The 23661-nt window shown below is 45.4% G+C and overlaps 2 protein-coding genes across 2 annotated transcripts; both read right to left on the bottom strand.

Annotated features, from left to right (window-relative positions):
• Positions 1-5132: 5132 nt before the first annotated feature.
• Positions 5133-10742, bottom strand: LOC141027723 (cysteine-rich receptor-like protein kinase 44). Its single transcript, XM_073504989.1, has 11 exons — positions 10424-10742; positions 9534-9599; positions 9333-9386; positions 9123-9156; positions 8461-8587; positions 7310-7432; positions 7171-7261; positions 6849-7077; positions 6598-6748; positions 6103-6291; positions 5133-5348 (listed from the first exon to the last, which is right to left on the bottom strand). Exons 1-11 carry the CDS (start codon positions 10740-10742, stop codon positions 5133-5135), a joined length of 1599 nt encoding a protein of 532 aa, XP_073361090.1.
• Positions 10743-13929: 3187 nt separating this feature from the next.
• Positions 13930-15488, bottom strand: LOC109776810 (cysteine-rich receptor-like protein kinase 10). Its single transcript, XM_020335476.2, has one exon. It carries the CDS (start codon positions 15458-15460, stop codon positions 14573-14575), a length of 888 nt encoding a protein of 295 aa, XP_020191065.1. The 5' UTR covers positions 15461-15488; the 3' UTR covers positions 13930-14572.
• Positions 15489-23661: the final 8173 nt, after the last annotated feature.

Raw genomic sequence — 23661 nt, 5'->3', positions numbered from 1 at the left:
ATCATGCATCATCATAATAACAAGTCCTACTAATCATCATCATACAACTTCTACTCGTTATTAATAACAAGTCATACGATCATCATCCTGATAGTCATCGAACCAACCCTACTTTGTTCTTAGCACATGATCATCAGTATTAGGTAGGACCTAAATACCCTCTTTAAGGTAAAATAGCATAAAACAATATAGACCCTGACTCTCCATTATGGAGAATGGAGATCATCATGTCTCCAATTCTTGCGCTTCGCTTCCTTTTGCTTCCAAGAACCTCCTTACGACTGTCCATACATTTTTTCCATTCTCTGATTAGCATGTCTCCACTTCTTTTAGAAATCCGGTATGGACAGTTGAGATTCGTAGGATGACCTGGATATATGTTCAAAACACGAAGACTGCCATTCTGATACATCAAATGAGGCACACAATCCTCTGGGATTCTCTGTTGAAAAACATAGTAATAACTTCATAGTTAGCAATGATGTACTAGTTTTAGAAGTATGCAAAAGATGCACGGATGTCGTAATAGTAAAATATCTTACCAGGGTATCTCCATGGTAGTTACCGTGGTTCAACACGTGCATTAGTGGCACGTATTGACCATAATGTTGAGGAGTTTGATTGTAGATATTGTAATTCTCAAGATCAGTACAAAATCCGACCAGATGATTTTTCTCCTGATAAGTTAATTCGGAGCCATCGGTGTAGTGGGTTTTGTCTACCATGTTCCGCACATTGTTTGAACAATGAAAATAAGCTGTCAATGGAAATAAGCTGTCAACTATTTTGAAATAAACAATATAAATTTGCTAATAACTATGTTTGAGAAACTCACATCTCGGTAGAAATGGAGGCGTATCAACAAGGACCCAAATGTCCATATTGTCTTGCTCGATTTCAGGATCACCAAGATCCATGGTGACAAGCATACCCTCATTAAAACCATACATCTTGCAAAATGCTTCCCAATTTTTGCAACCAAAATGGGTTACGCTCTCAGCATTATACAGATTTACTTCAAAATCCACATCATGATGGGTCCTTAGGCAAAATCCATCCTCTCCAAGACATAGCGTCTTGCATGGCATGGGATAAGCTATACTGGAATTGTGAAAGATGAAAATTACACGTTGAAATAGTTGCAGTCATGCTTAATTACGAAAAAAAAACACTTGTCGCCAAGGCATTAGTCCCGGTTCACCTGGGCCCTTTAGTCCCGGTTGGTGCCACGAACCGGGACTAAAGGGTGCGATGCCCATTAGTACCGGTTGGTGGCACCAACCGGTACTAATGGGCTTTGAGGCATTAGTACCGGTTCATGGCACGAACCGGTACTAAAGGGCCCATCAAACTCTACCCCCCCCCCCGGACCGCCTTTTCAGTTTTAGAAAAAACAAAAGAAAATGATGGAAATGTCAAAAAAATAAAATAAAATAAGTTTCCCATGTGATATGTGGTCTAGTTGTTGGGAAAATTAACAAATATGAATTTCGACTTTATTTGCAAAATCTCTCTGGAATTTCTTAAAATGGGCATAACTTTTGCATACGAACTAGGGGAACCCCGTTAAACATTTTCAAAATCCTCAAAAACCTAACAGAAAAAAAGATACGGGGCTTTTAAGTTTTGGAGAGGCAAAAAAATTCAAAAAAAATTTAAATTATGGTCAAACTGTGGTCAAACAATGGTCAAACTAATTATTTTAGAATATTGGTGTTACTAAATAATTATTTCAGATTTTTTGAATTTTGGTCAAATCTGGTCAAACTGTGGTCAAACAATGGTCAAACTAATTATTCCAGAAATATTAGTGTTAATAAATAATTATTGTTTTTTTAAATAATAGTTTTAAACTCAAACAGTGAAATGTGTCACTTCATGCTCAAGCTAAATTCCTGAGGGTTAATAGAATTGACATCTTACTATTGTCAGGAAAACAACAAGTGCAGACTTGGAAACGAGGGAGAATAGAACCCGGAAGTTAAGCGTGCTCAGGCTCGAGTAGTGAGAGGATGGGTGACCGTCCGGGAAGTTAGATGATTTGGAATGATGAGGGGTGATTAGAGATTAGAGGATAAATTGAGCAGTGATGAGGGGTGGTGATTAGAGATTAGAGGTTAAAATAATTCCAAATTTGAAAATAAAAAAAAATTAAAAAAAATCGCAAAAAGTTTCAAAAAAAAAACGGTCTTTAGTCCCGGTTCGTGTCGTGTAAGAACCGGGACTAAAGGGGGGAGGCATTAGTAACGACCCTTTAGTCCCTGTTCAAAAACCGGGACAAAAGCCCCCTTTTCTACTAGTGTTTATCATCCGATGAATCTATCCGTGCAATCTAATCTCGAGTGCAAAGGCGTCATTTGCATACAACCTATAGTCAGTGAGTATGATGTGTACCTTCGTTTCTCAAACCGTGGTGATTCTGAGTTGAAACTGATACTCCGTGGTTTGACAGAAGATGTAGAATAGACATACTTTAGAGTGTAGATTTACTCATTTTGCTCCGTATGTAGTCACTTGTTGAAATCACTAGAAAGACCTATATTTAGAAACGGAGGGAGTACCTTGCATATTTATTAAGAAGCTGACTATAACAAATTGTGACTATATTTTCGCATCTGAACCATCCCAAATACAACAGAGTATATGGAACAATTTTTGTTTCGTTACGAAGCTGAAGATTTCAACCGATGGAATAGTACAATGGCCAGCGGTAGAACTGAGAAACTTGAACCATCTTCGAAAGCTAGACTTGTCTCATTGTTCACTTCCATCAACAATATCTGATGACGAATATGTCCTGCCTCCTCGACTCTGGCGTCTTAGAATTTCAGATTGTGGAAATTTGGTGGACGTACCAAAGTTGCCTGCATCTCTCGAAATATTGAGCATCAGATGTTGTCCCAAGCTAGTGTCAGTTTGTGGGAACGTCAACGCCATGACAAACATCTCTAGATGGAATGTATGGTGCGCTCAGGAGCCTATATATTTTGATTGTCCAATGTTAGAGATGGTACCGGAGGAACTCCTGCGGCAGCTCCGAGTTCTCGAGAGAAGTTGCAGAATCACAGGCTGCCCTAAATTTTGCAGTACCCTGCTATGAATTTTGACTGACTTAGTACGCGCTGCAGCAGCTCCCGTGGCCCATGTGCTGAATGCTTAGGTTGCCTTCAACTGGGATGCCTTGTGAATGCCGGCCTTGTGGGGTTATGCGTTCCAGTCAGGTATATATATATATATCTTCTTCTCCTTAGCCTGTTGTCTCATTCTTTCAACTGCAAGTGAAATCCATTTCGTGTACAACACCTTATAGCTCAACTTCAGTTATTAATCATATATACATACACGCATAGTTGCATTGATCGATGTGTATAATCTATTTGCTGTCTTTGTAAATGTCAAAACTTGTACCTATCTAAAGAGTGTCGGTGTCCTTTTTAGGTCCAAATGGATCACATTGGGTACGGGCTGTACATTGCAAGTGAAATCCATTTCTTGTACAAGTCAAGTTCAGTTAAGCTGCAACTGTTTATGGACTGAAATTCCGTCAAAGCATATTACTCAATGTTCAAGTAATCAGTGTTACTGTACGAAAGAATTCAGTGACTGAGATTTTCTTGTAGTTCCCAGTCAAGCCTGCTGTGGGTACTCGTAGAACAAGAGATAAGAATTTGTCAGTGCAACATTTACCTGATTAAATGGCATTCTCCTCTGCTCTGCTGCTTACCGAAATACATGTGCATTTCTATTTTTCTGCTTTGTATTTCTAGATATGCTCCTTTCCTTTAAACCTCCTCTGCTGCTTGCTGAAATACTACTGCTTCAGTGCTGGATATTCTATTGTACCGACTCTGTAAGAAAAGTGTAGGAATTTTTATGTGGGAAAACAATGTATGTATACAGGAAAGTTTGTACCCATCCTTTTGATTGATTTCAATAACATGTCGCGAGGACCATATGCCCAGCTGGCTGCTGTCTTGAGTGTGTATCATACATATACTGTAATGTTCAAAAAGGAACTAAGGATGTGCAGGCACTGTTACTTATTTCAGATGAACAACTCCTGACAAGTTGCTTGTTTTTCAGGCACGCAGCTTATTCGCTTGTTCAGTTATGTGGATGCTCCTTGTTGCCCTTTTTAGCCGACAATATAAAGATTGTGGCGAGAAAGAAGCACAAATTCAGAATACAATGCCATGGTGACTGAAAATGGGTCAATGCACATTACTCAATCTTCACTTCAGGTAACCATTGTTACAGTGTGAAAGAATTCAGTCAATGAGATTTCCTTCAGCTAACTAGAATTCCAGTATGTTGTACGTTCTCCTGCTCTGTTGTTTACTGAAATTTGTCAGAGATGCATATATACATGATGTCTGAGAGAGTTATCGTTCTTGTAGTTATTGTTTACAGAGGGAGTACTTGAGACTGTAAAGGCTATGTTGCCCCTCATACGCCGTGCGCTCAAAAACAGAGGATGCATGCATTCAGCGGTCCAGGAAAAGCAGAGGGGCCGGGTTTCAGTTTCAGGAAAAAGAAAACAGACGAGTGCATGCTGGCCTACTACTTCCCTGTAAATGTAAATCAGTTTCACTGAGATGAGTGATGAAGATCATTTTCCTTCTCAAATTCCTATTTTATTTGCTCTATATATGTATTGACAGCCATCGTTATGTCAAATTGGACTGACGGCCCTTTTGAACTGACTGAACTTCAGATTTTAACATCACAAATTCTGTTAAGTCAGAATGCAATGCCTAAGGCTGAAATTCTGCCAATGTATAAATGTAATCACTGCTGCCACTCCATAAATAAACTAATTAAACCATCAGAACTAGTAATTTAAGGGTCTCGATCAGTCGAAAGAAAGACCAAAATCCTTGGCCTTGAATTTCCCATATCTTGGTGGTCGCAAAACCAGGCGCTGGCTCCACCACCATTTCCCCATGCACAACATAAAACACGGCCATGGATTCCGTATTTACAATCTGTGAACTGGGCTCCTGAAGATTCCGTTACACATTATCTGCTTGCCCCAAATATTTGCAAACAAGTCAACGAAGCATTAGGATTCACGAAATAGGATATATGTACACCAACGATTGTACGTTATTCGAGAGAGCAAGTGCTTAGCTTCATACCTCCATGCGGTCAGCTAAGTTAATGACGAACCAATAAGGCTTGGCTGGAACACTGTACCATTGCCCATCTCTCTCAACTTGTAAGCCACCGACGTCGTGGTCGACAAAAAGGATGGTAAGGAGACCACCATCTGAGTGAGGCCTCGTGCCTGAAACTAGGTCAGGTCTCGGACATGGAGAGTAGTGGTTGGATCTAGCAAACCCAGGATCCTTGTTTGATATTTGGTTGACGCAGTAATCCTCACCAAGGTTGAGGCTTGTTAACATGCTGCAGATGGTATTGGCTGCCGATGGTAACAAGCTTCCACGTGCCCTCGACGAGTTTGAGGTTAACGATGAAGTTTGGGCCAGCCTTGTTGATGACCAGTCATGACATGCTTGTGGGTATGCTCAACGACAACACCTGCCGGGGAACAACATTTGTATCAACTATATATCGTTTATAGATCATCTAGTTGGTGGCTAATCAAGGTTATGTGTGATATGTTGATGCAAAATGTACATTACATTGCACGATGCAGGTGTATTTTATACTATATTTAATTCCATTTAGGGAGCACGCGCATGATGACTGGTAGGATGAAAAGAAAGAATGCTTCTTAAATTCAAACTTTGTTTCGATATAAAATTGTATACCTCTTACACTTTTAACATCATAGTGAGTCCCTTTACTGACTGGATGTTCTATTATGCGTCTTTAACTATGAATGAATATGTCATACTATAACCTTGCGTCTAACTACTTAAAGTATAATTTGAACTACGATGATGCTGAGAGCATTTTAAAGCATTTCTGTTGCAATTCTGAAACATTCTGAATTTACGTGTTAAATCTGAGATATTCGTGGTGAAAACAGAAATTTGCATGTAATATGTGGTACCCTTATACCAAACACTATTGGATGCACCACTGAATTTTTTTGGGGAAAAAAGAAGCAAATATGAGAGCAATGATCCTAATTACCCTGTTAATCACATCTTCGGTGCCATTCAGTTGATTCATGATATCCGCTATATTTGGCCTTTTGTGTCTATCAATATCCATGCAACTCAGTGCAATCTCAGTGCATACATTAACTTGTTTGCAGTACGCTTCTAGTGGCGTTGAAGCTAGACATGTTTCCAGCATCCTGCCCCTCCACTTTCTTTGTACCTATGTAAATGAAACATGAATTTGGAAGGATTTTACACTCCATATGAAACTATAATACATATTTTACACATTGATCAAGAATGCATTAATTCAGTACTCAATGCATGCCCGCGGTGATGTACCAAGTACATTAGCTGGAAATTGATTAAAGCACAGAGGAAATGAAACATACTTAAGTAGTGTTTCGTTGGATACAACCTATATTTTTTCGAAATGAGTGAGTGGTGAACAACAAAGTAAAGAATAGCATTAGAAAATCTAAAAATAATATCAAACTTTTTGAACTGAAAAGATAGCATTTCTTACCAGATCAAAAAACTCATGGATTGGCATTTCGACACTTTTGGAATGGCCTCCATGGCCTGCAATTATTTTTATCATTACAACACCCAAGCTGAATATATCAAACTTGTTTGAGACGATGTTTCCATGTAAGAATTCCATCGGCACATATCCCCTGCATAGCCAAATATATACAATATTAATATCTAGTAATTGTACAGGGTATGCATATTATGAAAGAAATATATTAACAAAATGTGCTTTAATTAAGTTACATTGTTCCTATAGGAGTTTGCGTGATCATGGTTTGTTTATCACCGAAGAGCTTGGACAAACCAAAATCCGCAAGCTTTGGCACCATGTTCTTGTCTAACAATATGTTGCTAGGTTTTAGGTCTAAATGGTAAATTGGTTTATCTAATCCTTCGTGAAGGTACTTTAAACCCTTCCATGTCCCCTTGATAATTTTGTAACATGTATGCCAGTCAAGTCCATCACCTTCATCTGCAATTTAGGAAAGAACACATGAATGAAAAAAGAAAGTAGAGCGCCATATTCTTGAAGAAAAAAGAGAGGAAGAATAGAGCAACATCGTACCAGAAAGGTGTTTTTCAAGGCTTCCATTTTGCATATACTCAAAGCAGAGCGCTCTGTATGTCCTTTCGGTAAATATTGTTCTTCCCATGTACTGCATAGGTTGATGTTGTGTTTCATAACAATAGGCAACTAACCTTACAATGTTGTGGTGCTCGAGCCTCATAAGGTTTTCGAACTCACGTTGGAATTGTACATGATCAATCTCTGGCATGTTATTGTAAAGCAACTTCACAGCAATTTCTTTTTCATTTTCAAGCTCTGCCTGTTAAAAATCTATTATAAGCACCTTTATTCGTAATCACCAACAAATTGCTCACAATTAAACTTTAGTTATTCTGAGTAACATAACACAAAAACAAAGAAGGTAGTTCCTGCGTTCCCGACCCCATACTACTTAGGTTCTTGAGGGTACATAATTTTGCAAGAGGCGAGTCACCTAGCTAGCTACTTCACAACGTCCACATGCACACGTAGCGGGTGCGTCCCATGTGGCTAGCGACGCGTACGCACATGAATCTATTGATCGATCTGATAGTTGTATCCTCGCCTCCCGCAATTGTTCGTTATGGCGTCGGCCTCGTTTTCTCGGCCAGTTGCCAAAGTATGGCAAGTCGTTAATCTCTCTCAAATTAATGTATGTATCTATCTTGTCTAATTCTTGCTTCCAAGACTTTATGGCTAGGGTTTTAATTTAAGGGTATAACGGTTGGGAATTCAATTACTATGATTTGCCAGTTTCAAGGAGTGATTCACTCTTGTTTGAGTTATTTGTCAATGGCTGGACCACAAACGGTAGTGCGATACAATGGCAAGTAAGTTTAACTCCAAACCATATAATTCAATCGATAAACTTTATTTGTTGTTTCTATTTGTGATTTTATTTCTTCTCCAAGAAATCGAGCTACACTATTGTATTTTGTCATCCCATCGCAACAAACAAAATGCTTGTAGTTCTTAAGATCGCAAATAAGTTAGTTTCAGATGCAGTCATCTAACGTTTAGGAATCTTGTTTAGTCCAGGTGTGAACATGCACCACTCTTGCGGAATAGTCAAAAGTCATGGACGCTATCTTGGCATTTCCCAGTACTGGGAGGTCTAAACCACCATATGGATTGGGCCAATTTATTGATGCAAGTGAGGTCTAGATTGAGCGTGGTTATGGAACACATGTAAAATCAAGCAGTTAAATTGGTGCTTCCATTACTATTGTTTAACAAAGTACTCCAAACTATCTTGCATATATGATGAAATACAAATCAACTAAGCATAATGTGTATTCGGAATCTTACCACATAGACCTTTCCATATGCGCCTTGACCAATTTTCCTCTTCTCAGAGAAATTATCTGTGATTGCTAGTAATACTTGGACAGTTAGACTTGTTGTATTTTGCAATTTGCTAGCCATGTCATTGTCTCTGCTTCAGGGTACAGATTAAACCCCCTCAAAACATGTGCGTAAAATGAACATCATATGCATCAACTTCGAAAATGTAGCAAGTTTATTATATATGATTAAAATATATGATGGAAACACTTGAGCATATGGCCATTGTACATGGTGAATGTCGGAGTTGTAGATTTATAATAGGCAGATCATATAATGGGTGGATCAAGCAAGATAGTCATGATTGGGTATGTATTGATAGGATTCTTTGCATAAAAGATGGTAATTTTTCAGGAGTATATCTCGAACGAAATTAGATTGAGCAATATCATATGTATTTCTACTAGTTAGCTTAGCAAGGAGATTGATCATGATGAACTAATAGGTGGTATCACTGTGAATAAGTTAGTACTAACATATCTTAGATTGAACATTATCATATATATATATATATATATATATATATATATATATATATATATATATATATATATATATAAATAAATAACATTATGAGTCAATAAAAGCACCCTTTATCGAAAAGAGAGAAATGCCTTGGAACATACACTATTGAATCACCTTCTTGACCATTTTCTTTTTCTGCAAAAAATAATAAAGGTATTATCTGGTATGTGCCAAAAAAATACTAACTCCTTCAATAAAAACTATGTGTCATGCAGGGGTAGTTCTTGAAAAAAATTGATGCATGTATTGTGGGGGTTCGGTATGAAGTTATGAACGTCTGATAATATGCAATAATGGAGAAAATAATTTACTTGTGCCGGGTGTTATGGTCGCTTTATTCTGGCCCGTAGACTTTACATCCTCCTCTAAAAGACAGACCATAAAAAGATATTAGTTTAGATTTAAGTTGTGAAGCCTCGTCAATTTGCCGCCCAACAAAGTTCAACTACATGTTATGAAAATACCTTGTGTTTTATGCCGTCTCCTTGACCTATAGATGTGCCAAATCAAACCTGCTAACAAAGCTGCCACAACTGCCGCAACCACAAATCCGGTCACCATGACAACTGTACGAGAACCTGCAGAATGGAGTGAGGACTTACTGCCAAGAAAAACTGTATGCGCAGCAGCTAGCAAACAATCTGTGCAATGTTCGAATGAGCATCCAAAAGGGGATGAGAATTTCAGAAACAGTTTGCTGACATTTACGCAAGAAATATTTATCTCCCATGAAGTTTCAAAACCTAATACAGTTTGCACATTGAGAAAAAAAAAACTGGGTGAATAATGCGAAATTGAAACTGTAATACTTTACTTGAGGCACTTTACTCTTTATTCTCTACAGGCTTATTTTATTCGTTGAGACTTTTTGTATAACTTAGAGCAACTCCAATGGGGCGACCCAAATGGACGGCGATTTCGTCCTTTTTTGTTCGTTTGGGTCGGCTGCCCGCCTGGCGTTCGCCCTATTTTATATATGGGTCGGCAGCGCTCCCAATACGCCAACCCATATGTGTCGGCGTGGCCGGCTGGCCGCCCTATTTTGCATTGATGAATTTGCGTAGTTTGAAGCAAATAACAATAAAATAGCATAGTTATTACAAGCCGAATAAAAATAAAAATGTCCCACATAGTTTTGCAAACGAATAAAAGAAGATACATCTATTGGTTGCCAACATGAGCCCACATATGCTCAACCAAATCATTTTGCAGTTGCACGTGAGTATCCCAATCACACATGTCTTGATGAAATTGGGTGAACTGTTCAAACGTTGCCACTCCTCCATGCTCAGGCACAACATTCTCACCTTGAAACTGAAACCCTTGATCGTACAGACGTTCCGGGCGCTCGTCTTCTACCATTATATTATGCATGATCACACAAGCAGTCATCACCTCTCACAGTTTCTGCGTGCTTCAGGTATTAGCAGGATACCGAACGATGCCCCATCGAGATCGCGGAACACCAAAGGCACGCTCGACATCCTTCCTAGCACTCTCTTGCTCTTGGGCAAATCTTTTCCTCTCCTCTCCGACAGGGTTGGGTATTGTCTTGACAATAGTGGTCCACTGAGGATAGATACCGTCACCCAGGAGTAGTATCCTTTGTCATAGTTGTGGCCGTTTATAGTAAAGTTCACCGGCGGGTTGTTGCCTTCGGCAAGCCTATCAAACACAGGCGAGCGCTGAAACACGTTAATATCATTGTGTGATCCGGCCATGCCAATGAAAGAGTGCCAGATCCAGAGATCTTGAGACGCCACGGCCTCTAGTATGACAATGCAAGCCCTGACATGGCCCTTATACTGCCCTTGCCAAGCAGAAGGGCAGTTCTTCCACTCTCAGTGCATGCGGTCTATGCTACCAAGCATCCCTGGGAAGCCCCTGCCGGCATTCATCGCCAACAAACGGGCTGTATCTTCAGCAGTCAGCTCTCTCAAGTACTCAGGACCAAACACAGCAATAACAACCTTGCAGAACTTATAGAGGGACTCTAGGCATGTAGACTTTCTCATAAGGACGTACTCGTCAATGAGATCACCGGGCACTCCGTATGCAAGCATTCGGATGGCGGCAGTGCATTTCTGATAAGAGGAGAAACCAATCTTGCCAACGGCATCCTCTTTGCACTCGAAATAGTCATCATAGCCGACCACCCCCTCTCTAATACGGTTGAAAAGATGCCTACTCATACGGAAACGGCGGCGGAATTTTTGATGTTTGAACTACGGGTTTGTTGTATCAAAGTAGTCCTTCCAAAGAAGGAAATGCCCGCTCTCTCGGTTGCGATTCAACACCGGAAGGTGGCCCAGAATGGAGCCACGGAAAACAGCGCTGGCTGTTGAGGTGGTGATGGACCAACACGGCAGCCAATATCTCCTCCTCGTCATCGGACGACGAATCGTCCGAGTCATAAAGGAAATTGTGAAAAAAGAACTCGTCGGCGGAGTCCATTTTGTACCTTGGCAAACCGTCGAACAGTTTGCGGGCGTCGACGAAGGAGACGGCCGACGAAGGGAGTCATGGCGCGCACGGACCAGCTAGCTGCCCTGCCGGCGTCCGACGAGTGGGCCGGCGTCCGACGAGCGTGCAGGTGAGGATCTGGCCAGGCGGTGAGGTGGCTTCTTGGTCGGGGGCGGCTGTGCGGTGGTGGGGGGCGCGGGGGTGGGAAGCAGTTGGCTTCCCAGCGGCAAGACGACGGTGGCGGGGGACGTGGGAGTGGGCGGCATTGCTGTGCGGATGTGGAGGCGCCGGTAGCTGGCAGAGTCGCCGGCAAAAATGGGCGTCGGCGTCGGCGACGAAGGAGGCGGGCGAGAGTTGTTGTTGGATGGGGGAAGGCCAATGTGCCACCGACCAGCGGGCCCCCGGGGAGGAGAAGGCGAGCGTGCGCGCGTCCATCGCATGTCCGCGCCGATGCAAATCCGGCTCAAAAATGGGCCGGGAATGGCTCGCTCGCGGACGAAAACCGGACGCGCGTCCATTTGGGTCGGCGTGTTAGGCAGCCTTTTGTGTCCGTGCCGACCCAAACGGACGGTGGCGGACGAAATGGGTCGCCCCATTGGAGTTGCTCTCGTAATTCTATAATTATAAGCAAGTAGTCATGTGGGTTTAGTTGGTTAGATGGAGGAGCAAGTTGCACCTAGAGCGACCATTTAAGAAATTTCTCTTTAAAATTTGCGTAAAGTACACAGTTAGTACCGACCTAAAGTTGTCACGAAAGTCCAGTTTCATACATCACGTTAGAACAAGCACAATTCAATACATGATGTTGCATAAGTGGTGCGATAGTGGTCCGAATTATTTGAGTCCAGCACATGGTGAAAATTGAGAGATTTTGCAGGGGGGTAGTTGAAAAAACTCACATTGTAACTTTACAGTCCTCACTAAAATCATGAGCTCGCCGCCCCCACGTAGCTCATGGATACCTCCAACTCACTCTCAGGGACACGCAGTTGCCGTTTTCCTCTTGGGGACGTCATTGCAGTTCTCCTCTCCTAGTCAGGGTTCTAGGTGAAAGCCCTTGTCCATCTTGGACATGGAAGTGGCGACGCTTTGCGCCGTTCACTCCTTAAGGCGTTGTCGTGGAGTTTAAGTGTTCCAGGGCATGTAGTGGCGTAGTTTCAAGTCTACCTATGCTATTTTTTTTGCAATGTAGTTGTGTGCGTTTGTTTCGTCTAGTTATCCCGAGATCTGCTTTGTAAGAGGGTATCCCAACTACTTTGTATCATTTTTCATGTACTTTGGTTTGTCCTTTATCTATAAAGAGGGGCAAAAGACTGTTTCGGGAGGTCATGAATGTTGTACTGATGTTTCTTACCTATCTATTTACATACATGCAGCTCTCCTGCATTGTCTGCTAGTAGGTTTCTCACCACATACACCATGTGATAGCTCTCCTGCATTGTCGGAAACAAAAATTCTACATAACCTATTTTATAAAGTGAAAAACTTTCACTTTTCTTTGTGGCACCTAAAAAAAATTTATAACCAAATTCAAATCTTTCTACTTTTTGGAATATGATCGAATTTGTTGGGTTCAATTCTTTCTTTTCTAGAGGCTTTGTATTTGTAAAGGGCTTGTTCAAGGCTTGTATTTGTAAATGGTAATGCACTCTTGGGGTTGGAAGCCAACTGATCTCTCTTAGAGAATCTACAACCGGAGCCCCCAAATCCACACGAAACTCCCTGGCGGGCTGCCCAGTCACTGACCGGACGAAAAAATAGCACCCAATCAGGCTCCCCACAACCGGCCCAAATGCCCGTACTGGCTGGCACTTCCCATACCCGGCCCATATCTGGGGCGAATATGAGGACACCCGGATGCAGGCGCAATGTAAGACTGACCGCAAGGGCCCACACGGTCACATGCGTAGACCGTTGGTCCAACGGGCGCCTCCTCCGATCCTTGGTACACACGCATTCATGGCGCCACTTCGGCGTGGCGCCCGACAGAGAAAGTATGGCTATTTAAGCCGAACTGTGGTAGGCCAACCCTAGCCCGTCAGCATTGCTTCCCTTTCCCTCCCTTCCGCACCGCTACCATCCATCCTCTCGCCCTAGCCACTAGCCAAGGCCAAGCAAAGTATCAACACATGTGCCATGTTGACACCAAAGTGTCGGTTGGAGTTGCTGGCGGAGATCCGGGCCATGCGCGATGCTCGGATCGCTATCGGCCTGCCTATGGATTCATCGTAGCTGGAGTCCGAGGAGGAGGAGGAGCGGGAAGAACACGACGCTGCCATGGAAGAGGACGACATTGCCATGGAGGAGAAGGAGTCGGAGACGGCGAAGAAGGCCGCGGAGAAGGAGCGGCCGGAGGAGACGGCGGAGGCAGATCTGGAGCCTGCAGGCTTCCACGTGGCCAATGCCATGGCGGAGTTTGATGCGGCCTAGTCATACCACTTGGCGGCGCTCCTCAAGTTCTTCGAGTCGGAGTACGAGGTGGAGGGCAACCGCCCCTTCCTCCGCCGGCGGAGGGAGGAGATCATCGAGATCTTCACCGAGTTCGAGGAGGACGACGAGCCAGAGGTGCGCCAGGCCGCCAATGACCACGAGGCCGGCAGCTCCGACACCAATTTGATCAACATCTTCGACGAGGATGACGAGTTGTTTAGTAGCATAGTAGTTGTAAGAAGATCATGCCGTTGCATGGTTTTGTATGGAATTGGTAATCATGAAATGGCTACTATGGTTGTTGGACATGAAATTTTGGGTATGCCTGGTCACCGCCCGTGGGCATTTGACAACTCATATTAGGTATCTGTGGTTGTAAATGCTCTTGGCAGCTGTCGGTGCTGGTCTTGCGAAGAAATTATGTGTCCAACATGCATAAGGCAAGAGGCAGAAACTCTAAATAACTTATTTTACGAAATGAAAAACCTCCATTTGCTTGTTGTACCTAAAAAACATAAAAAAGAACTGGAATCTATTTACAATGAAATTCAAATCTTGCTAAAAGAACATGCATAAAGCTTGGAATATAATTGAATTTATTGAGTTAAGTTCTTTCTTTTAAAAAAGTGTTTCTATTTTCTAAAGGGTTGGCTCAAGGCTAAAGTGGTACTGTACTCTCGGGCTTGGTAGCCAACTGACCGCTTTTAGCAGTAACAGTAGTAGTAGTAGCAGTAGCTGCAGGTTCCGCCTCCGCGAAGAATCTATATGACGGGTATATGGGATCGGTGTTATTGCGGAACGGGAATAATTCGGATCTCAAGGTGCAGCTTGGACCAGCCAGCCTCGCGCCCCACATGTTCCGCACGAACATGGTCCGCCACTTGCCCATGAGACCTTGTAGGCAGTTTCGGCACTGCGGCCGTGACAGGTCTGCCGCGCACTGCGCCGCCGAGTAGATCCAGGGGAACCCTGGATCGCGCCCTTTCCATTCCCCCGTGGTGAACATCCTGGAGGAGTTGTCCACCGCATACCTCACCGTTTCGCTGAGAAGGCCGGTGAGGGCCCGGTCGTAGCCCTCGACATCGCTGCTGGTGATATTTAGACCGCTCATGGAAGATATCACGCCGGAGTTGCCGTTGGGGTCGAAGAAGTTGTGGTCGGCTAGGCGGACGTAGCACTTGTCGTAGCAGAGGGCCACGTCCCTGCTGCGGTTGCAGGCTGTGGCCGCGTCCTCACCAGCGGAGGTGACGCAGCCGTAGCACTCGTCGGCACTGACATCGCCGCGGCAGAGAATCAGGGCCCAGGCAGTGTCCGGTGCAGCGCCGAGGGATCCTTTGGCGAATAGGGAGGGCGAGGAGGAGGCATTGGGGCGGAGGGTGCCGAGGAGGAGGTCTAGCAGGTTGGCCTCGTATGTGCTGCCTGCCGAGTAGTTGCTTCTACTGCCACAGAGAGACAGCGGCGATGCTGCGCCTGCGGCGAGCGGAATTAGCGCGAGGAGCAGGAGAGCGTGAATAATAGTCATGGAGGAAGAGTAGGCGCCGGACATGGAAGTGGCAGGTGTGAAGACTCAAGAGAGGTGGAAGCAAGTTGGATACCTAGCTAGCTTTCAAGGAGTATTTCTCCGCGTGAAGACTCAAGAGAGGAAAGACTTGCAAGTTGCATGCAACGTCATGTTGGGACCTACTCCTTTCAAATATTACTACTCCTTGTCCTCCTCCTCGTCTCCTTGTTACATGGATGAAGTGAGCGGCCACGTTATTCAAACTTGCAACGTCACTGTGGGTCCTCACTAGTTAGGCCGTTCAATTGCTAACTAGGCTATTAAAGCTGATCTTTCAACTAACCATCCTCAATAGTTGTTTACTTGTAGACCACGCTGTTAAATATCAGTGTGCTTAACAGATTCTTTAACAAGAATAACAACTTAATGCGCTGAGATGTTGACATAAAATGAACGATACATATGTACGGTAGTTGCCCACATTTTACTTAATAAGTGGCTGGTATCATCTTAATTTCATGTAACAGTTTAGACGGGGCATCAAAATAAGAATTCTGAAAACACGAGTGGCTTGTTGTCCCGGTATTTTCCGTTCATGCCCATCATTCCGTGTAACGTGTATTGCTCTACCATTCTGATTCCGTGTATCAAGGCAGAGATAGCTACCAAGCTTGCGTTAGCTGTTCCATGGTCCACATGTAGTATATATTGACCTAAACTGGAGCAGTCCGTTGATAACCCCTATCTACTTCTCTTGTCCATTCATGTACACCAGTCAGGATGCATTGTCGTGCAGGAGGCGAGACAATTATTAATACACGAGGTCTCTTCCCAGAAAACACGAGGGCAACCGAGATAATTGCAAGCAGCCGTAGGTCTCTTCCCAGAAATTGCACCGTAAAAAATGTATAGTTTCCGTAGTTTGTTGCTGTGACAGCCCGTCCCGTGTCATTGTTAATTAATTTAGATAACAAACATAGTCCTTTAATTATTTGTTCACAAAATCATGTTTGTCAAATAATGATCCATGTCAGAGATTTGCAACAGAGAAATAGTTAGAGATGGTCATTTATATTACAACACCATGCAACGCAGGGCTAAAAGTCTCAAGTAGGCTTCTCACAAGCTTGCCAAATTTATTACATATCCTAATACTTGAGTTCCAAATAGCAATACTACCTAGATGGCGATAAGATAGTTCCTTAGTTAGATACCTTTAGACCATTTAAGATACTTATTCATCCCAACCCCCATGTGTAGCTTTAGACCATAAGATACTTATTCATCCCAACCCCCATGTGTAGCTTTAGACCATAGGATACTTATTCATCCCAACCCCCATATGTGGCATCCAGATCATACATATCACTTGATGGATCCCCATTTAAGTACCCTAAGTTCTCAGATTTTATGATGTTCAAGTTCTCAGATATAGTAAATTAATTGCCCTCATGTGTGTGTGTTGAACAAGTTCACCCCTGTGCAAGATCTTGGTGTGCTGCTCCTGCGAGTTAGCATAAATATCTTGGAACATTTTATTTTACTTGCTTAAGGCATTGTCCATGCTTCCAAGATCTGGGATAGATGATACTACTGTGATTTGTGTGTACCTTTGAATAACTAGGGGCTTCTGTATGTGCATCCGGGCTAGGCTTCTTTGTGGGTGTAGAAAGGTATTGGATGCAACTCAATTGTATTTATCGGAGTTGGTTACAATATATACAGGTGATGTCTTGCGTGACAAGCCAACTAACCCTGCCATATCTCTAGGAGTCAAGCTATACAAGGCAAGAGATCATAGGAAGATCAGTTGGAGATAATTACAGATATGTCATGCTCAACACCCCCCCCCCCCTCCCCCCGCGCAGTCGAAACATCGATGTCGGCGATGCAAAGACTGGAACGGAACTCCTGGAATGCAGAAGTTGGCAACCTCGTAATCATAATGTCGGCAAACTGTTAGGTAGTCGGGACGTGAAGTACACGTAGCTGACCCAACTGGACCTTCTCGCGGCTGAAGTGCACATCTAGTTCGATGTGTTTGGTGCGCTTATGCTGCACCGGATTGGCCGCGAGATAGGTGGCCAAAACATTATCACAGAAAATCACTGTAGCCTTCGGGATAGGAACCCGAAGTTCACCAAGTAGGTGACGCAGCTAACAAGTCTCAGCGATGACGTTGTCAACAGCGCGTTAGTCGGCCTCAGCACTTGAGCGGGAGACGGTGGGCTGCCGCTTAGAGCACCACGAGACGAGCGAGTCAACGAAGAAGAAACAGTAGCCCGACGTGGATCGTTGAGTGTCAGGACAGCCAACCCAGTCCGCATCCGTATAGGCTAGAAGCTCGGTGGAGGCGGAAGCACGCAGACGAAGACCATAAGTCGGCATGCCACGGATGTACTTAAGAATACGCTTAACCAGAGACCAGTGAACATTACGAGGCGAGTGCATATGCAAGCAAACTTGCTGCACCGCAAACTGAATGTCTGGTCTGGTGAGCGTAAGGTACTGAAGTGCACAACCAATGCTGCGGTAGAGAGCGGCGTCAGTGGCGGCTTGTCCAGCTGTGGCAGAAAGCTTCGGCTTGTCCTCGGCAGGTGTAGCAGCCGGCACGATCCAATGGAATGGAAAATGTGTTAAACACATATTTCAGGGGTATATCCTTCCCAAGGACAAGCAGAGCATGATATCCATGACAATATAGGAGGTAGAAAACCATTTAGGTAAGGGGAGAGAAATTTCATGACATTACCCAAACAACAGTGTTTGAAGAAAGAACCCGGAAGCATCACTTCACACATTAATACCATGGAAGAAGTGCAACGCGCCCAGGTCCTTCAGGCGAAACTCCGAGCCAAGATGACCAATGACGTAGCGAAGCATGTCCTCTCATCATGTAGTGATGACAATATCATCAACATACATAAGGAGCATGGCGACATGATCGGCTCGATGCACGAATAACGACATGTCGGATGTGGTGCTGCAAATACCGAGAGCAGCGAGGAACGCCCGATGCGTTGGTACCACGCACGAGGGGCCTGTTTCAGGCCGTAGAGAGATCGGGATAACAGGCAGACGTCATCCGGTCGTTGTGGGTCGACGAAGCCGACGGGCTGCACAAATAGAACACGCTCCTGAAGATGACCGTACAAAAAAGTGTTGTTGATGTCGAGCTGATGTACATGCCAGCATCGAGAAGCAGCCAGCTGGAGGACGATGTGGATCGTGGCGGGTTTGACGATAGGAGAGAAAGTCTCCGAGAAGTCAACACCGGCACACTGAGCAAACCCACGAACGACCCAACGAGCCTTGTACCTGTCGAGGGAGCCATCTGGGAGGCATTTATGCCGAAAAACCCACTTGTCGGAGATGACGTTGGCGCCGGGAGGATGAGGGACAAAAGTCCAAGTCCAGTTCGCGACAAGTGCGTCGTACTCGGCGCGCATGGCGTCGAGCCAGTGCGGATTACTCAACGTAGAGCGCACTGAGCATGGTACCGGAGAGATCGTGGCGACACTGAGGTTGTGGTAGCGCGGGTTCGACTGTCAGATCACATCCTTGGCACGCGTCACCATAGAATGATGAGGCGGCGGAGCAGGCAGACGGGGACCATGACGGCGAGGAACCACGACATCGGGTGCAACCAGCAAGGGCGACTCGGGAGAGGCCGCGGGAGACGGCAATGGAGGGCCCGTGGTGCCGGTCGAAGAAGCATCCGGAGAGCCGTCCGAGGACTCAACCGAAGAGGAGGCCGAAGGCCCGATCGAAGGAGCCGGGGACCCGGCCAAGCGGCCTACCGAAGCAGCCGATCGGGGCGACGAGGGACCGGTCGAGTGGCCCACCAAGGAGGTCGAGTGGGGCGATGAGAGCGAGGCCGGCTCTTCCGGAGCCGACGAAGACGAGGCCGGCTCCTCCTGATTGGCGAGGAGACGTGGTAAGTCACCGGTGTCGGGGTCACAGTCGAGGACGGGGAGACCGAGCGAGCAGCTGGGCGGACCGCATGCAGAGGCAGTAGGTGGAGCTCAAGGAGATCATCGAGAGGGTGCAACTGGAGCCGGGGGCGCAGTCAAAGATGCCTACTGAAAGGGAAAATGAACCTCATCAAAGTAAACGTGTCGTGAGACAAACACACGATGGGACACCGGGTCGTAGCAGTGAAAACCTTTGGTGTTAGGTTGATACCGAAGGAAAACACATGTAAGAGATCGAGGCGCCAGTTTTTGTGGTGCGGTAGCGGTAATGTTGGGATAACACATGCATTTGAAGACATGAAGATCGTTACTGGATGGAGGAGACCCAAAGAGAAGGTGATGAGGTGTATAGTGCCACCGTGGTTTGCATGACCAAATGGTGAGAAGAATTGTGGCGGTAGCAAGAGCATCTGGCCAAAATCGTGCAGGCATGTGTGCATGGAAAAGAAAAGCGCGAACACTCCCATTAAGTGTGCGAAGAACATGTTCGGCTCGATCGTTTTGCTATGATGTGTAAGGACAGGTGAGACGAAACATAGTGTCGTGGGTGGATAAAAGTTTGCAAATGGCGAGATTATCAAATTATTTTCCGTTTTTCGTTTGGAGGTGAGCAATGGTGCTATGAAAGTGTGTAGCAACGTAAGCATAAAAAGAATGGAGAGTCAAAGCTACATCTGATTTGCGGCGTAACGAAAAACTCCAAGTCAAATGAGAGAAATCATCTAAAATCACGAGACAATATGATACCTGAATTTCTAGGCAGCGGAGAGGTCCAAACATCACAGTGAATAACATCAAAGGGAAAAGTGGCAATTGAGGAAGATGATGTTAACGGCAAACGAACATGTTTTCCTATGCGGCAGACATGAGCCTCCGATTTATTACATGAAAAAAGATAAGTGCGCAAATTTTTGTGAAGATCATTGGTGCCGGGGTGACCAAGGCGGGCGTGCTAGAGAGAGACACCGGTGTGGAGAGCAACCAGGCCGCCGCTTCTGGATGAGCCACACGGATAGAGGTCACCGAGAGAATCACACCGGTGCAGAACCTTCCGGGAGTGGGCATCCTTAATAGAGAAGCCAAGAGCATCAAACTCAACAGTGACTGGATATTCACGAGTAAGAGTACGAACAGAACATAGGTTTTTGATTAAGGATGGAAAGACAAGCACATTATGATGAAGTAATGATGAAGAAGAAAGAGGGAGGGAAGAAGCACCGTGGTGAGTGATGGGAAGAGTGATGCCATTACTGACGACGATGCGAGAAAAGAAATGATAATGAGAGGCACGGGAGAGGATACCGGGATTTGAAGCCATGTGAGAGCTTGCACCGGTGTCCATGTACCAGTCGCCGCCACCATTGTAGTTGCTCGCAGAAGGTGCCGCATGGAGGGCGGTGAGGAGGGCGGGGTCCAACGTGCCACCAGCACCACTAGACGAAGAGGGGCCGCCGTAGGGAGCGCCATATGTCGAGGATCCACCGTACGCCGGAGCAACCCCATATGCCGAGAAGACGAGGGCGGGCGCGATGAGAAGCGCCTAGTGAGGCGCCGGCTGGGGACCAAGCAGGCCCGGAGCAGGAGGATGCGTGACGGGCATGGAGTATGCATGCACCACACCCGTCCAAGGGTTATACCCTGACAGCCAAGGTGGCGTGGGCGTCGCGGCGGAGTTGGCTAGGGGGCGCGGCGCGGTGTTGGTGGATAGGGCCCGGCCATCACGACCCCGTCGACTCTTCTGCTTCCGCCCGCCGGTAGGCGCGGGCGCGGGTGGCGGGAGCAGGTGTTGGAAATATGCCCTAGAGGCAATAATAAAATGGTTATTATTATATTTCCTTGTTCATGATAATTGTCTGTTGTTCATGCTTTAATTGTGTTATCCGGAAATCGTAATACATGTGTGAATACATAGACCATAACATGTCCCTAGTGAGCCTCTAGTTGACTAGCTCGTTGATCAATAGATGGTTACGGTTTCCTGACCATGGACATTGGATGTCATTGATAACGGGATCACATCATTAGGAGAATGATGTGATGGAGAAGACCCAATCCTAAGCATAGCACTAGATCGTGTAGTTCGTTTGCTAAAGCTTTTCTAATGTCAAGTATCATTTCCTTAGACCATGAGATCGTGCAACTCCCGGATACTGTAGGAATGCTTTGGGTGTACCAAACGTCACAACGTAACTGGGTGGCTATAAAGGTGCACTACAGGTATCTCCGAAAGTGTCTGTTGGGTTGGCTCGGATCGAGACTGGGATTTGTCACTCCGTATGACGGAGAGGTATCTCTGGGCCCACTCGGTATTGCATCATCAGAATGAGCTCAATGTGACTAAGTAGTTAGTCACGGGATCATGCATTACGGAACGAGTAAAGTGACTTGCCGGTAACGAGATTGAACGAGGTATTAGGATACCGATGATCGAATCTCGGGCAAGTAAAATATCGATTGACAAAGGAAATTGTATACGGGATTGCTTGAATCCTCGACATCGTGGTTCATCCGATGAGATCATCGTGGAACATGTGGGAGCCAACATGGGTATCCAGATCCCGCTGTTGGTTATTGGCTAGAGAGGTGTCTCGGTCATGTCTGCATGATTCTCGAACCCGTAGGGTCTACACACTTAAGGTTCGATGATGCTAGGGTTATAAGGAAGGTTTGTATGTGATTACCGAATGTTGTTCGGAGTCCCGGATGAGATCCCGGACGTCACGAGGAGTTCCGGAATGGTCCGGAGGTAAAGATTTATATATGGGAAGTCACCATACGGTCACCGGAAATATTCGGGGGTATACCGGTATTGTACCGGGACCACCGGAGGGGTTCCGGGGGTCCACCGGGAGGGTCCACCTGCCCCGGAGGGCCTTATGGGCTGTAGGTGGAAGGGAACCAGCCCTTAGTGGGCTGGGCGCCAAACCCCCCTAGGGCCCATGCGCCTAGGGTTTGGGGGAACCCTAAAGGGGGGCGCCCCCCTTGCTTGGGGGGCAAGCCACCTCCCCCCTTGGCCGCCGCCCCCCCTCTAGATCTCATCTAGAGGGGCGGGCCCCCTTCCCCCTTCTCCCTATAAATAGAGGGTTGAGGGGAGGGCTGCAACACCACATCCAAGGCGCAGCCCCTCCCCTCCCCAACACCTCTCCTCCTCCGCATGTGCTTGGCGAAGCCCTGTCGGAGAACTGTCACTCCACCACCACCACGCCGTCGTGCTGCTGTTGGAGCCTTCTTCCTCAACCTCTCCCTCCTCCTTGCTGGATCAAGGCGTGGGAGACGTCACCGCTCCGTACGTGTGTTGAACGCGGAGGTGCCGTCCGTTCGGCGCTTGGATCATCGGTGATTTGGATCACGACGAGTACGACTCCATCAACCCCGTTCTCTTGAACGCTTCCGCTCGCGATCTACAAGTGTATGTAGATGCACTCCTCCCCTCTCGTTGCTAGAAAACTCCATAGATTGATCTTGGTGATGCGTAAATTTTTTTAATTTCTGCTACGATCCCCAACAGTGGCATCATGAGATAGGTCTATGCGTAGTTTCTATGCATGAGTAGAACACAAGTTGTTGTGGGCGTCGATTTTGTCAATTTACTTGCCGTTACTAGTCTTATCTTGATTCGGTGGCATCGTGGGATGAAGCGGCCTGGACCGACCTTACACGTACGCTTACGTGAGACAGGTTCCACCGACTGACATGCACTAGTTGCATAAGGTGGCTAGCGGGTGTCTGTCTCTCCCACTTTAGTCGGATCGGATTCGATGAAAAGGGTCCTTATGAAGGGTAAATAGAAATTGGCATATCACGTTGTGGTTTTGGCGTAGGTAAGAATCGTTCTTGCTAGAAACCTATAGCAGCCACGTAAAAGTTTGCAACAACAATTAGAGGACGTCTAACTTGTTTTTGCAGCAAGTGTCATGTGATGTGATATGGCCAGAAGGATGTGATGAATGATATATGTGATGTATGAGATTGATCATGTTCTTGTAATAGGAATCACGACTTGCATGTCGATGAGTATGACAACCGGCAGGAGCCATAGAAGTTGTCTTAATTTATTTATGACCTGCGTGTCAACTGGAACGTCATGTAATTACTTTACTTTATTGCTAACCGTTAGCCATAGTAGTAGAAGTAATAGTTGGCGAGACAACTTCATGAAGACACGATGATGGAGATCATGATGATGGAGATCATGGTGTCATGCCGGTGACGATGATGAACATGGCGCCCCGAAGATGGAGATCAAAAGGAGCAAAATGATATTGGCCATAT

Source organism: Aegilops tauschii, chromosome 7, assembly GCF_002575655.3.
Source record: "Aegilops tauschii subsp. strangulata cultivar AL8/78 chromosome 7, Aet v6.0, whole genome shotgun sequence".
Taxonomy (NCBI): Eukaryota; Viridiplantae; Streptophyta; class Magnoliopsida; order Poales; family Poaceae; genus Aegilops; species Aegilops tauschii.
Note: the sequence above shows the minus strand (reverse complement) of the source record. Positions and strands in the feature narration are given on the sequence as shown.

What these genes read in the sequence shown, in the direction of transcription:
- LOC141027723 (XM_073504989.1), bottom strand. Translation starts at nt 10,742, where the DNA reads ATGGCCGGATCACACAATGATATTAACGTGTTTCAGCGCTCGCCTGTG. An exon ending in CATATGGAAAGGTCTATGTG is followed by an intron (nt 7,433 to 8,460) that starts GTAAGATTCCGA and finishes GATTTTTAACAG; the next exon opens with GCAGAGCTTGAAAATGAAAA. An exon ending in CAAACTCCTATAGGAACAAT is followed by an intron (nt 6,749 to 6,848) that starts GTAACTTAATTA and finishes TTGGCTATGCAG; the next exon opens with GGGATATGTGCCGATGGAAT.
- LOC109776810 (XM_020335476.2), bottom strand. Translation starts at nt 15,460, where the DNA reads ATGTCCGGCGCCTACTCTTCCTCCATGACTATTATTCACGCTCTCCTG.